Below are 14,343 nucleotides of genomic sequence, written 5' to 3'. Positions count from 1 at the left end.
TGGCTAAGCTTTGACAGTTGTTTTATATATTTTTTTAATGTGATGAGCTTATTTAACTATGTTTAAAGCTAACATACACATTAAGAGTATGTTTTAGCTTAAGTTGGTATTTTTATTTTATTGCCAAACGAGGGCTGCATAGGATATAAATTCGCATATATAAACACCTTCGACGGTGCCTGTGAACGGTCGCATTGTTTTCCGCCAGACAAGACATCGTGAAAAATATTCGGCGCGCCATTTCTGTGTTTGTGCTTCCAAAATAACTTTGTGCGGGCTCAATATATTAAAAGTTGCATTATTATTGTTAAACGATCACCCGTTTGATCGTCTTCGAGTTTGCCGCACCCGAATAACAACACAAAGGCACTCACAAGATACGCATACATTACATATACATAAACATATATTTGCGCAACCCGAGCTCGTGTTTCACTCCTTTGTGAAGTCATTTGACGACTTGCGATTAGTGTTTAGTGTATGTTTGTGTGTACCAAGAGCTAGCCGGCAGATCGATCAAGATGTTTGGCGGCGCTAAGCCCACATTTGGCACCGGTACCGGAACCACGGGCTTCGGAACGTTCAGCAACAGCGCAGCTGCAACGCCATTTGGTCAATCGGCGTTTGGGAAGCCAGCGACTCCAGCGTTTGGAGGCACATCCGCTTTCGGCGCCCAACCGACGCAGCCCTCGATGTTTGGCACCACACCGGCAGCGAACCAACAGCCTGGCGGCTTGTTTGGTAGCTCGACGACAACCAGCGCTTTTGGCGGCACCACCACAGCGCCCTCATCATTTGGAGGTTAGAGACGAATAATACCCTTTAAATAAGCTATGATGACTTGCTAATGAATTATGGGAGACTCTAGAGAGTCGTATAAATAAATTATTTAATGCAATGTACATACACATGTATTAAATAATTTGATAGCAAGTACCAATGCCTTTAATAATTGCTTCTTCTATTCCAGCATTTTCACAAGCTCCACAAACATCCAACATATTTGGCTCCACGCAAGCAGCTCCAAATACCTCGCTGTTTGGGCAGGGTGCGACGAGTGCCTTTGGCGCCGCAAAACCCGCCACTTTGGGCCTGAGCAGCTTTGGACAAACTCCGGCAGCCCAGCCACTGTTTGGTCAGCAAGCGACTGCTGCTAGCACTTCGGGCTTTGGCGGTTTTGGTCAGGCAGCGCCAACGACGACAAATGTGTTTGGCAGTGGCGCTGCGTCGGCATTCGGACAACCGCAAACTGTGGCTGTGGGGGCGGCGGGCGGTGTCAATCCGGGCACTTCAGTGGCCAAGTACCAGCCCACCATTGGTACGGACACGCTCATGAAGGGTGGGCAGGCAAACAATGTGAATACGAAACAACACTGCATTACCGCAATGAAAGAGTACGAGATGAAGTCACTGGAGGAACTACGTCTAGAGGACTATTTGAGTTCGCGCAAAGGTCCGCAGGCTGGCAGTGCACCGGGTGGTTTCGGTTTTGGAAGTCCTGCTACCGGAACGCAACCCGCGGCCACGGGACTCTTCGGCTCACCAGCTCAGCAACAGCCCAGCACTGGCTTGTTCGGACAGACGGGCACCGAGAATAAGAGCCTGTTTAACACCTCGGCCTTTGGCCAGCCAGCAGCAACCAGCGCCTTTGGTGCACCCGCCCAACAGAACAATTTCTTACAGAAACCGTTCGGAGCTACCACGACCGGAGGCTTTGGTACCACAGCTACGGACGCTTCGAATCCGTTTGGCGCCAAGCCTGTGGGCTTTGGCCAGACAGGAAGCCTGTTTGGCCAGACGAACGCCACGAGCTCAGCACCGGCATTTGGACAAACCACGACTGGCTTCGGTGGTTTCGGAAGCACCGCTGGTGCAACCACTCAAGCAACACCGTTGTTTGGAGCAACCACTGCAAATGATCCCAATAAACCCGCCTTTGGTCTGGGTGCTTCGGTGTCGCAACCGAATAGCGGTTTCGGTGGCTTCGGTGCGCCGGCAACTAGCACAGCTGGCGGCGGGCTATTCGGGTCAAAGCCGACTACGAGCTTTGCGGCGCCTGCCTTTGGCGCCAGCTCCACAGCAAATACGGGCTTCGGCAACTTTTCTTTGAGCAACACTAATGCGGGCACCGGAGGCGGCTTGTTCAACTCAAATCTCAATAAGCCAGCAACCTCAGCCTTTGGTGGCTTTGGATCCACTTCATCGGCGCCTCTCAATTTTAATGCCGGTAACGCTGGCGGTTCCCTGTTCAGCAATGCTAGCAAGCCTGGCGGCGGACTTTTCGGCGGCACTTCTACCCTGGGCGGAGGCACTGGCACAGCTACCGGTGGAGGCGGTCTCTTTGGCAACACCAACCAAAGTGGCTTTGGATCGTCATTAGGTGGCGGTTTTGGTACGCTTGGAGGTGGCGCTAATACTGGTCTATCGGGCTTAGGTGGAGTGGGCGCCGCTCCTGCTGTTGTCATGGTGCCTATACATCAGCAGATTTTATCCAAGGTGACGTCGCCATACGGTGATACGCCAATTTTCAAGGATCTGAAGCGTAACGATGACGTGGACGCCACACGTGCTACGAATCCCGCCGCGCAACAGGCGGTACTGGACATGAGCAATAACCAATTCAAGGTAACCAATAAGGAAGGTCCATCCAACGTTCGCGTAAAGGCGCTGGGCACCTCCAATAATCGCAAGTCCATGTTCGAAGGCCTGGAGGAGTTTGACGCCAGCGTAGAGGGCTTCAATCTTAAACCCAACGTTAAGCGGCTAGTGATAAAGCCCAAAGTGGCGACACAGGGCTCTGCCACAGGCGAGGATAACAGTGCTGCCCTGAGCAATGGCAACAGTAACAGCAACAGCAACAACGGCACCCCAATAGTGGGTATAGTGCGTCCGCAACGTGAATCATTCAATGGTGCCATACCCAACGAGCCGGCACAAGCCGGAAATGGTCAAACCTCACCAACTGCAAACAAAGCTGATCAGGACAGTAGCCGCCGTGAGTCGTGGTTGCATCCAAATAACTTGGCAAAGGTGCGCCAGCACAATCTACAGACGGGCATAGATCAGGCTCCTTTAAATAGCACCCTCACGGAATTGGTACCACGCAAACCCCTTGAAACCTACAAAAGCGCAGTGCCAACACGTCTCTCTGTCTCTACAATTCCGGAGAATCCCTTTGAGGATCAGGCCAGTAGCATTGTGCGACGGGAAACTTTCAACTCGGAGCATGGTAATGACACTACACTGTCCATACGCTCCATCGATTCGGAGCAACGCTTATCCGTCGAGCCAGCTGTCGAAGCAGAAATCAATGCTGACGCTGACTATGAGCCCCACCCAACGGGTATTGTGCTCCGCCGTGTGGGCTACTATACCATACCTTCTCTGGAAGACCTCAAGTCGTATCTGGCCGAGGATGGGTCCTGCGTGGTGCCCAATTTTACAATTGGCCGCGAAGGTTACGGCAACGTTTACTTTGGCAAAGAGCTTGACGTAGCCGGCCTTAATCTGGATGAGATTGGTAATTGCTTGTTAACTTGTTTACATTACGCAAAGTATTTTAATCATCTTCTTTACTGGCTCCGACAGTACATTTTCGCAACAAAGAGGTCATCATATATCCGGACGATGACAATAAGCCACCCATTGGCAATGGCTTGAATCGTGAAGCTCAGGTTACATTGGATCAGGTGTGGCCATTAGACAAGACCAAGCATGAAGCCATCAAGGATCCACAGCGCTTGCTCGAAATCGACTGGGAGGGCAAATTGCGTCGCGTCTGTGATAAGAATTCAACACGTTTCATTGAGTATAGGCCAGAGACAGGCAGTTGGGTGTTCCGCGTCAAACACTTCTCCAAGTACGGTCTGAACGACAGCGACGAGGATGACGATGTGCCCACGGATCCTAAAAAAGCCAAAACAATTACCACGGATGCGCAACGCTTAGCTACCACTTCTACCGATAAAGTGAATTTGACCTCTTTGCACAATGCCCAACGGATTTCGGAAGAGGCCGCACGCAACATAGATCCAAAATCATTGGCCGCCGGCGTTGCCAGCGGCTTTCGCCCCATGGACAACTCGGCGGAGTTTTTAATGATGGATAAGACACGTAAGTAGCTAGATCATAGTTTCCTGATCGATAACCATTCAAATTGTATTCTTGTTTGCCTTTCCCCAGAGTTCTTTCAAGCCGGCAGCGGCGCAGATTTTACCATGTTTGATGCACCACGTACTGTGCCTAGCCCAACAGCTGCTCTGGCCCAGGATATTGTAGGCAAACAACCGCACAAAATGCAATTGATGAAATCATCACTGTTTGTAGAAGATCAAGGCAGCGACGATGAATTAGGTATGAATACGTTTTGAGGATCTCAATCTATCAATCTATCTGTCTAAATCTCAAAATATGGATAGAAGAGACCTCGATAATAAACTATATCTCTTGTGATTTCTCATCTAAAATTGGTTTCTACCTCAATAGATGCACAGCCAAAATTGAATCCACCTCAGGTGAAGCGCACCCCCAATTTATTTAACAAGGACACATATCTGTGGAAGGAACCGGCTGCATCGGAGAGCTCAAGTGATTATGGTCGACAATCACCACTTTTGGCCGTCTCCTCATCTGCTTCAGTTACCAGTATAATTCGCGACGTCCAATCGGAGGAGGTAAATTCAGATATTAAATTAAAATATCAAATATAAAACAAATGATAAATATTGTTTTTTGGTTATCCTTGCAGGCTTCATCGGTGGTAGCTGAAAGTGTGAAGCCAGCCCAAAAGAAGACTCCAGCAACATCTTTGGGCAACCAATTCAAACCATTCGACTTTGTTATAAAACCCAAAGTGGCACCTATTAAGGTTTTCGGCTCAGTAGTACCCTTGACTCGATCCATAGCATATGGTCACTACAGTCACTGGATTGCAGATCTCGGCTTCTACAAAGGACGAAGCTTCAAACTCAGCTTTGGACCACAAAACACTTTAATGATACCCAACACGTTCAACAATCTACGTAGCGTTCATGAGGGTGAGTGCACATATATACATCCAGGATTCTTTCAAGTACAACTACATATTTTGTTTTATAGTCAAAAACAAGATGTTGCCCGCGGCGCTAGTGTTTCAGCCACGAGCCTCTAATGATTTATCATCAAATGTGCTACAGCGTATAAAGTTCAACACGGTGGATATGTATACTCAGTTTGCCGAAAGCATTGTGCCTCATTTGATAGTCCAACTGGAAGATTGCAGCTTCAACAAGGTGGAGGGCAGCGGATGCCCTTGGCTGCAGTCCAACAATGGAACACAACTGATTGCCAAACACCTGGCCGAAGCCATTAAGCTGAACAATACCAGCACCATGGCTGCCTATGGTGTGTCCGTGTGGTCGCTTCTATTTGCACTGTGGGGAGAGCATGATGAGCTCATTGGACGGGATGACAACTCACATTATGTGATCATGTGTCGGCGCAATCTGCTTTCGGAGTGGTTGGAAAACACGCTGGTTAGCAAAGACCTGTTATCAAAGAAGGTCAGCAGCAATAGCTACCTAGAGCACATGCTAGAATTGTTAAGCTGCCATCGTGTAACCGAAGCTTGTGAATTGGCTTTTAAATACGATGATGCAAACTTGGCTTTGATCCTGGCGCAGCTTAGCTCTGGGGCTGTGGTGCGTCTACTCATGGAGGAGCAACTGTTTGCTTGGCAACAGAGCAAATCCGATAAATACATAAGCCTGGAGCGTATCAAGATGTTCATGTTGGCCGCAGGCGTGCCACTAATGATGTCCTCGCATGGTCCCATAAATCTGCTTGAGGACGGTAACTGGCTAAACGTATTGGCGTTACAGCTTTGGTACTTTACTGCGCCCACGTCGACAATAACTGATGCCTTGCTGGAGTACGACAAGGCCTTCCAAGCCGAAGAGCTCTACGCGCATGAGCCGAAACCAAGTTACAATGGCACCCCCTACAAGAGCAAGAATCCTGTATATGATCTGCGTTACCACCTGCTGCAGCTCTTCTCCAAGCGTAAGCATTCCTTGGAGCAAACATTGAACCCAATTACACATACCTCCGATCCAATGGACTTTCGGCTGAGGTAAGCTCTATTAATAGTAGTTTTAATAAATAGTTAATAATTTGTCCATTATTTGTAGCTGGATGCTGCTGCAAACCTTAGAAGCACTAGGCTATAGACATTGCAGCCCCTTGACAGAGGCGCAGTTTCACGTGGATTTTGCCAGCCAGCTAGAGAATGAGGGCTTGTGGCAATGGTCCGTATTTGTGCAATTGCATATCAAAGATCGTAATCAGCGTGAACGCGCTGTGCAGCACACACTGCAACAGCATGTCAGCATAGACGCCCATGCGGCGCTGAGCGAAGAGGAGCAGTTTGTCATCCACCAATTAGGTGTGCCGGAAACCTGGGTGGACTATGCAAAGGCATTAAAAGCTGGTGCCAAAGGCCAGCGCCACATGCAAGCAAAGTATTTATTAAAGGCCAAGCACTGGGTGTTAGCCCATGAAATCATCTACCAATATATTGCACCAGATGCCGTGATAAACAGTAATTTTAAAATATTTTTTTATATTTGTTATTCCTTATATTAATCTAAACTTTTATTGCAGGTAACTTGGAGTATTTGTACAATCTGCTGAGCCAGTTTGAGTCTACGGACAGCACCGTCAAAGTACCAAACTGGACAAATCAGGGTCAGATATTTCTGGATTACATTGATATCAACGAAAAGTTCAAGCACATACACAACGTAAGCAGCGTGGAGGATATACAAGCGCGCTGGGAAAATCTGAAGCCACAGCTCAGTGAAATTTGTTCACGTATCAGTCTGCTGCCATGCCCCACATCCAAGCATCGTCTTTGCCAGAGCGAAATAGCAAAGAGCTTGAGCTGCTTGGTGAATGGCATGTGCATAGTTTGTCCTGAACTGGAGCCATGTGTTGTATTAAGAATGGCTTTAGAGCGTTTGCCCATGCCTCAAGAGTTTTCCACCAAAGAGCTCAACAATCTGCTCGACGAGCTGATGCAAAAGATACAGAGCCAGCGACCATTCACGGAATCGGAAACAGCGCCACTCCGGACCAACGAGAGCATATTGATGCAAAGCTAAATAATATGGACACATTCATAGATAGATAAACCTGGAAAAATTGAAAAACAGACGATATATAGTTTAGCCTACCAACCATTTCAATTAGAGTTAATATATATATATATAGTTTTACATATAAAAATACGCATGCAGTTAACTGTTATGACAAAAATATAAATAACTTAAAAGAAAAATGAAAATTTGTGTAAAGTAAGCTACGTTTCGTTACAAACCTCAGCTAGAAATGCTATCACTTAACTTTAGTTATTTGTTCACCATTTAAAATTGCTAAGATGTCAATAATTATTAACTACGTATTTTTGATAAACAATAAAATTGATCTTTGTTTTAGTCGGTTAAAGTTAAAAGTGAATTATGTATGTACCGGTAAAGATTAAAGTTAATTTAACAGCTTTGATAAGCAAAACAAACAAAAAATCAACTATTTACTGTAAGCTCAATGGTTTCATTGTTGGTCAATAACTAAAAACTAGTTCGATTAAACTGGCTGTGGGTCGATTTTTCTCAGCTTTAGTATATTTTGTATAAAAACTGCGCGATGATCATCGGTATCAGCTGAGATAAGGCTTTTTAAAGCCCCCCTTAGATGTGAATCGCACCTGCGGTGCTTGATACCTTTAACTGTCTGATTAGTCGTCGATGGACTTTTGTTAGGATTGCAGCGTTTGTAATCAACTTTAGTTACTTGGGTTATAGTAACGAAAATACGTTCAAAGAATTACTAATTAGTTGGAATCTATTGCTTAGAATTCAACAGGTGGTCATGACGGAATCCAAACCGAATTCCTGGTGTGGACGCCATGACAAGCCACGCGAGTTTGCCAAGCATCAGCCCATCATATGCTATGACAAGCCGCCCTCCGCTCTTGTTTCTAAAGAAGAATACGATGTACATATGTATGTTACAATTTAATTTTTTCAATTAAATAATGGGGATCGTCTTCTTGCCTTTCAGAATAAGCGCTATGAAGCGTTGACTGGCGAGCTCGTGGAGACATTGGTGGTGCCCAAACGTGAGGCGCGCACCTGGACCATGCAGACAGGTGATCTGTGCCGCATAACAGTGCACGAGGGCCCTCAGGTGGGGGATGTCAATTTCTGGAACTTGGATAATTGCCAAGAACGTTTCTATTCGGGGAAAACGCGCCAGCTGCACGCAGCCCATCTGAAGGTGTACGACAGATTGTGGAGCTGCCTGCCCTACCTGCGCCCAATGGCCACCTTCGTGTTCGACACCCTTGCCCAATATGGCATCGATGAGGATGGCGGCGCACTGCACGATGTTATCGGCACTCGATGTGACGACTACACCTACAAGCTGATCACCGGGCAAGAGCGTGTGGGCAGCTGTCACAGCTCCCTTGTCAAAGCTGTGGTGGAGGAGCGCGGCATGACCGAGCAGGATGTGCACGATGTATGGAATATTTTCATGTGCACTGGCTTCACCAGAGACACCGAACAGTATTTCTGCAAGCCCAGCCCCGCCCAGAAGGGCGATTTCATTGAGTTTATTGCCGACATGAATCTGTTGGTGGCCCTAAGTGCCTGTCCCCAAGGTGATGTGTCCATCCCAGTGGGTGTTGAAGTGCCCGACGAGAAATGTCATCCATTGAAAGTTGAGGTATTTCGCAAAAAGTGATTGGAAACTAATAAAAATCGTTATATTGCATTGGAAATGTAATTGAATAAACAAAATCATATATTGTTTACTTCTTATTAACAGTAAACTGAATAATATTAATAAAGTGTTATAAAGTTATACATATTTATTATTTTAAATGATTTCATTTATAGAAAGGTTTTACTCTACAATTATTATACATTGTAAATAATTTGGGCAACAGATTTACCAAAATGCAAAAGATTCTTATTTCATCAGAAAAATACAATTTCCCTTATATTTCGTCCTCTTGATCTCTTGAAATCTTCGAACTTTCTCTTTAAATTTTGTATTTGTGTTTTGTATTCCATTAAGACTTAAATTCAAATTGGAATGGATGTTTACACTATGAAAGACGAGAAGTCATTTTCCAGCGCTTGTGTCATTACAGCATATTTAGTATTTTATCTTTGGTATTTTATTACATTTGATCAGATTTATATGGTCGCACTGAACACTTATTAGTTTGTCAATGTTGGAAGAATATATTAAAGCCGATCCATAATGCATGAGATTCGCGACGAGGACAACCATGAGAAACTTCGCAATTACATACTTAATCCGGACATATCCATTCATGATCCGGTGCCCGATGTGGTGCCGCGTAAATTTAATGAAATGCGCCTGTTGCACATTCCCAAATGCCCGGGAAGTACAAAACTAATTCCACGTAGGGATTTGATTACCGGCGAAATACTCGAGTTCGTTGAGGTGGATGTGGAGGATGTGGGGGCAAATGCCAATAATTCAATGTCTATGCAGCGCGAACCGGGTCTGCTGGAAGAAATAACGCGAGGCTCGCCCATGAACTATCCTTTCTGGCCAGGCGGCTTCGATGCCAAAGAGCAAAAGTCGCAGATTGCTAAACTCGATCTGGATAGCTTTGAGCTGGGAGAAAAGCTGCTAACCGTGCCGCCGGGCTTTTCAAGTGGTCATGACTTCTCATTGGACACGAAAAAAGTTATGGAAACGGTTACCACCACCGCCAGCAATGTAGATTTGCTAGAGAATCTAGAGGAAGACCTCGACGTACAGCAGTGGCTGCAAATAACGCGAAGCGACAGCGAAGCCATCGGCACAAACGCGCCCCAGAGGGATCTTCAATTTCCAGCAGAGTTCAAAGACGTCGATGATGATATTATGAACGCAGACCTAAAGCCCGTCCTCAATATATCGACTACAACGAAAACATTTAGCAGTGACTGGGCAGAAATGGTGGACATCAGCCAGCCCATCACCAACTTCAAGGAGCAAATACCCTGTCCAGCCATGGAGTTTCCCTTCGAGCTCGATGTATTCCAAAAGCAGGCTATTCTTAAGTTGGAGCAACGTCAATATGTCTTCGTGGCGGCGCACACATCTGCGGGCAAGACCGTGGTGGCCGAATATGCCATTGCGTTATCCAAGCGGGATCTGACGCGCACCATTTACACGTCGCCCATCAAGGCGCTATCCAATCAAAAGTATCGCGACTTCCGCAAGACCTTCAAGGATGTGGGGCTCATCACGGGTGATCTGCAAATCGAGCCTACCGCCTCGTGCCTTATTATGACCACCGAGATATTGCGTTCCATGCTCTATTGTGGCAGCGATATAACACGGGACTTGGAATATGTCATTTTCGATGAGGTCCACTATATTAACAATCCGGAACGCGGCCACGTCTGGGAGGAAGTCATCATACTACTGCCAGACCATGTCAATATTATTATGCTTAGCGCCACAGTGCCCAATACCATGGAACTGGCTGATTGGGTGGGCAGCACCAAGAAGCGAAAGGTGTATGTCATAAGCACGCTGAAGCGTCCAGTGCCATTGATGCATTATCTCTACACTGGCGCTGGCGGCAAGAGTCGTGATGACATTTTTCTGTTGGTTGATGCCCAGGGTAGATTCCTACAGGGCAACTACGAGAAGGCTGTGGAGCGCAAGAAGGAAATGCAAAGCAAATCGAAGACGGGCGGTCCTAAAAACTACGTGGGCAGCAAACAGGACCAGTGCACCTGGATTGGACTGATTGATTTCCTCAAGCGCAACAACAAGATGCCCGTTGTGGCCTTCACTTTGTCCCGCAACCGCTGCGACACCAATGTGGCTGCCCTGCAATCCGTGGATCTCAATACAGCAGTGGAGAAGGGCTCAGTGCAGAAGTTCTTCCTCCAATGCCTGGCTAAGCTGAAGCCGCCTGACCGCACTATACCACAGGTGCTGGCGCTTAAGGATTCGCTGGAGCGTGGCATTGGAGTCCATCATAGCGGCATTTTGCCAATCCTCAAGGAGATCGTCGAGATGCTCTTCCAAAACGGGCTCGTCAAGCTGCTCTTTGCCACCGAAACTTTTGCCATGGGCGTTAATATGCCGGCCCGCACAGTCATCTTCGATTCGCACAAGAAGTTCGATGGCACTGAAATGCGCAACCTGAAACCGGGTGAGTACATACAAATGGCTGGACGTGCTGGACGACGTGGTCACGATGAGAATGGCACCGTCATCCTGCTATGCAAAGGTCAAGTGCCACCGTCAATGGAACTGCGGCCTATGATTCTGGGCTTACCCGAGAAGCTGCAGTCGCAATTCATTCTCCGTTATGCCGTTATACTGACATGTCTGCGCATCGAGAGCATCAAGGTGGAGGACATCATGCAGTTCAGCTTCAAGGAGTTCAATCAGAAATTGCAGCTACCTACACAGCAGAAGCAGCTGCAGCTGGCCGAAGCCAAGTTTGCCAGTCTGCCCAACCTTGGCGAACACCTTCAGCCCCTGATCTATTTCTATGACAAGTCCGTTGAGTACTGGAAGGAGAAGCATCGCATTATGGTTAGTAACGATGCATTGAATGGTTAAATATCCAATACTCCGCGAGTATCCCTTTACAGAAATTCATTTTGACTCAGCCGAAAATCCAAAAGGAAATGAAAGTGGGACGCATCATTGTCATCACTCAAGGCAAGCATTACAATAAGCTGGCCATATTGCTTAATGTTAAGTCCGTGCTAGGCAAGGATACCGTCTACAAGGTGTTAGTGCTGGACCATCAATTCAAGAGCAACGACTGCGACAACGTAAATCGCGGTGAGCTTTACTACAAAATCCTTTCATTGACACCACAGCACAAATTCTTCCATCCGGAGGGCATTGGAGGACACGCTGTGCTAGACATCAGAGCCGTTGATATCCTAACGATTACAAAATCAACAATTAAAGTGGATGCTGATGTCATAATACGCAATTGGGAGCAACGGCAGTTGGAACGCTTTAAGGATTCGCCGCCTAGCGCAACAGTCGTCAAGGCCGTCACGGAGCTGCATCAGCTAAACGAAGCATACAATGCCAATCCGGACAGCATCAAATACATCAACATGTCCAAGGAAATAAACGTAAATGCGGAAACCGAAGTAGCTATGCTGAACTATGTGGATCATCTGGCACGCCAGGTGGGCAACGTGCTGCCGCATACCAATATTGCAGGCTTTGAACAGGAGTTCACCAAAGTGTACGAGCGTCGTATGTTAGAGATTAACATTGAGGAGTTGCGTTTCAAGAACTCGGCAAAGAATTTAACCCTTTATCCGGATTACTGCAACAAGCTGCAGGTGTTGCGAGCCCTCAATTATATCGATGATCAGAACGAGGTGACACTCAAGGGCAAGGTAGCTTGTGAAATGGGCCAAAATGAGCTGCTCATAACAGAGTTAATACTCTGCAATATGTTTAATGATCTGGAGCCGGCGGAAATAGCTGCACTATTGTCGGGTCTGGTGTTTCAGGCCAAAATTCAGGGCGAACCTGTTATCCCAGAGCCACTAAAAAAATGTGTTGCCGCCTTCGAGCAAATCAACGATACCATTTTGGCTGAGGAACAGCGCTGTCAAGCGGCAGTTGAGGCAGAAAATAATCTAAATTTTGGACTGCTCGAGGTTGTCTATGAGTGGGCTAAGAACAAGGTAAGATTTATCTAAATTGATTCCAATTGTTTACCACTTCGTAAAATGCGTTTTGCAGCCTTTCGCTGAGATCATGAAATTAACTGAGGTACAGGAAGGCATCATAGTGAGATGTATTCAGCAGTTGGACGAAACACTTCGGGATGTTAAAACTGCAGCCATTCGAATTGGTAATCCCGGCTTGCAGTCTAAAATGGAAGAGGCCTCGGCGGCCATAAAGCGGGATATTGTATTCACAGCCAGTTTGTACACAGAGCTCTAAAAAAAAAAAAAAAGAAAACATAAAAGACAAATGTTTGTTTTCCTAAAACTACATATGATCATGTCAATTATTACAACTCCAAAGGATACTTATAAAAATGTAAAAATATACATATGTGTAAAATAATGGGGCGGTTTACGATGACAGTCGCAAACAAATTTCATCGCGATTCAGGTTTAAACTTTGGGGGCACCATCATGCCGGTCATATGCTTTTGCTTTTTTGTTTTCTTCGATTTGCCAGCGCCGGACTGAAAATCGTGCCAGCTGTTCACACGGCTTTGACGAGATTCCTCAAAATTTTGCTGCCACTCACGATCCGCTTTGATGCGTTCCTCTTCCTCGATTTCGGTTTCGCGCTTTCGCTTGCGCTCCTCCTGGTCGCGCTGATCAAGCTTTTGCCTTCGCCGCTCCATGTCAGCAAAGAGTTTCATTACCATTACGTAAATGGCGTGTTTATATTTAGCAGGATCGTCTTCAGGTATTTGCTCAAAGGATCTGCCTTCCTTTTTGAGTTTTTTACGTTTTTCGGCAATCTAAAAAACGTTTGTTCGCATACAATCGCTTTGAAAACAGAAATGAATGCTATGGACATACCATATGATCTGTACGGCCCTTGGCTTCCTCGTACACATCCAAACACTTTTTGCGTGTTAGGTCGTTTTCCAATATCTTCCAGGAACGAGCAACAATGTCGAATGCCATTTGAGCGCGCTCCTGGTTATCGGGATTCTTGTCTGGATGTACCAGTATGGAGAGGGTACGATAACGTTTTTTTATGTCGGCCACCTCGGCGTCTGGCTCAATCTGCAGCACCTCGAAAGGATTAAGATTGAAGTATGTGGAACCTGGACGAAGTAAACGATCAATTTGTTGAGTAGGAGTTAGTACTGAATCGCGTTTTTCAATTTCTTTCACCTGCGAAAATAGTCACAAAATCGTTTATTTATGTGTATAAGAAAATTGTGATTTTATTTTTTTTTTCGTGGTGCCTTTTGATTAGCCTTTGCCATAGCCGTTCGCTTTTGCGTTGGCGTTGGGTATGCCACCGCCAAACGCACGGCAGTGAATAGCATCACGAAACTTACTTCGGAATAGAAGTCCTCGAATGATTCTTTGGAAGTGCAGGGTTGATCTCTCGGTGTCGAAGAGGACATTTTGTGTTTTTTTTGTTTCAGTTACGTTTTAATTTGTTCCTTTTATAATTTTTCGTTTGCTTTTTGTTAAGAAAATGCACAATGTACAGCCAGTGCTAACAATTTTTTTTTTTCAATTTCAGTGCTGTATAATGCTGTAAGAATGTTAATGTTAAACCACTATATATACACAAATATAA

General features: G+C 46.1%; 4 protein-coding genes across 6 annotated transcripts; 3 read left to right on the top strand and 1 right to left on the bottom strand.

Annotated features, from left to right (window-relative positions):
* Positions 1-35: 35 nt before the first annotated feature.
* Nup98-96 (nuclear pore complex protein Nup98-96) lies at positions 36-7,482 on the top strand. Its single transcript, XM_089470605.1, has 9 exons — positions 36-801; positions 971-3,520; positions 3,589-4,113; positions 4,183-4,353; positions 4,486-4,673; positions 4,748-5,036; positions 5,098-6,109; positions 6,168-6,577; positions 6,640-7,482. Exons 1-9 carry the CDS (start codon positions 522-524, stop codon positions 7,137-7,139), a joined length of 5,925 nt encoding a protein of 1,974 aa, XP_089326731.1. The 5' UTR covers positions 36-521; the 3' UTR covers positions 7,140-7,482.
* Positions 7,483-7,689: 207 nt separating this feature from the next.
* Positions 7,690-8,903, top strand: LOC108615322 (uncharacterized). Its single transcript, XM_018009784.2, has 2 exons — positions 7,690-8,031; positions 8,098-8,903. Exons 1-2 carry the CDS (start codon positions 7,906-7,908, stop codon positions 8,779-8,781), a joined length of 810 nt encoding a protein of 269 aa, XP_017865273.2. The 5' UTR covers positions 7,690-7,905; the 3' UTR covers positions 8,782-8,903.
* Positions 8,904-9,222: 319 nt separating this feature from the next.
* tst (superkiller complex helicase subunit twister) lies at positions 9,223-13,118 on the top strand. Its single transcript, XM_018009907.2, has 3 exons — positions 9,223-11,619; positions 11,679-12,746; positions 12,805-13,118. Exons 1-3 carry the CDS (start codon positions 9,307-9,309, stop codon positions 13,006-13,008), a joined length of 3,585 nt encoding a protein of 1,194 aa, XP_017865396.2. The 5' UTR covers positions 9,223-9,306; the 3' UTR covers positions 13,009-13,118.
* Positions 13,042-14,298, bottom strand: LOC108621723 (dnaJ homolog subfamily C member 8). Of its 3 annotated transcripts, none has more exons than XM_089470827.1 (3): positions 14,096-14,298; positions 13,605-13,925; positions 13,042-13,543 (listed from the first exon to the last, which is right to left on the bottom strand). In XM_089470827.1, the coding sequence occupies exons 1-3, from the start codon at positions 14,162-14,164 to the stop codon at positions 13,169-13,171; spliced, it is 765 nt and encodes a 254-aa protein (XP_089326953.1). In that variant the 5' UTR covers positions 14,165-14,298; the 3' UTR covers positions 13,042-13,168. The 3 variants fall into 3 exon arrangements, with proteins under 3 accessions (XP_089326953.1, XP_017874698.1, XP_089326960.1); XM_018019209.2 differs by having other exon boundaries at positions 13,605-13,855; positions 14,096-14,286; XM_089470834.1 differs by lacking the exon at positions 14,096-14,298 and adding an exon at positions 13,926-14,065 and having other exon boundaries at positions 13,605-13,855.
* Between the last annotated feature and the right edge of the window lie 45 nt (positions 14,299-14,343).

Source organism: Drosophila arizonae, chromosome 2, assembly GCF_054131065.1.
Source record: "Drosophila arizonae isolate 15081-1271.41 chromosome 2, UAZ_ARI_1.0, whole genome shotgun sequence".
Lineage (NCBI taxonomy): Eukaryota > Metazoa > Arthropoda > Insecta > Diptera > Drosophilidae > Drosophila > Drosophila arizonae.
The sequence above is the reverse complement of the archived record's forward strand: the minus strand, read 5'-3'. Positions and strand labels throughout refer to the sequence as shown.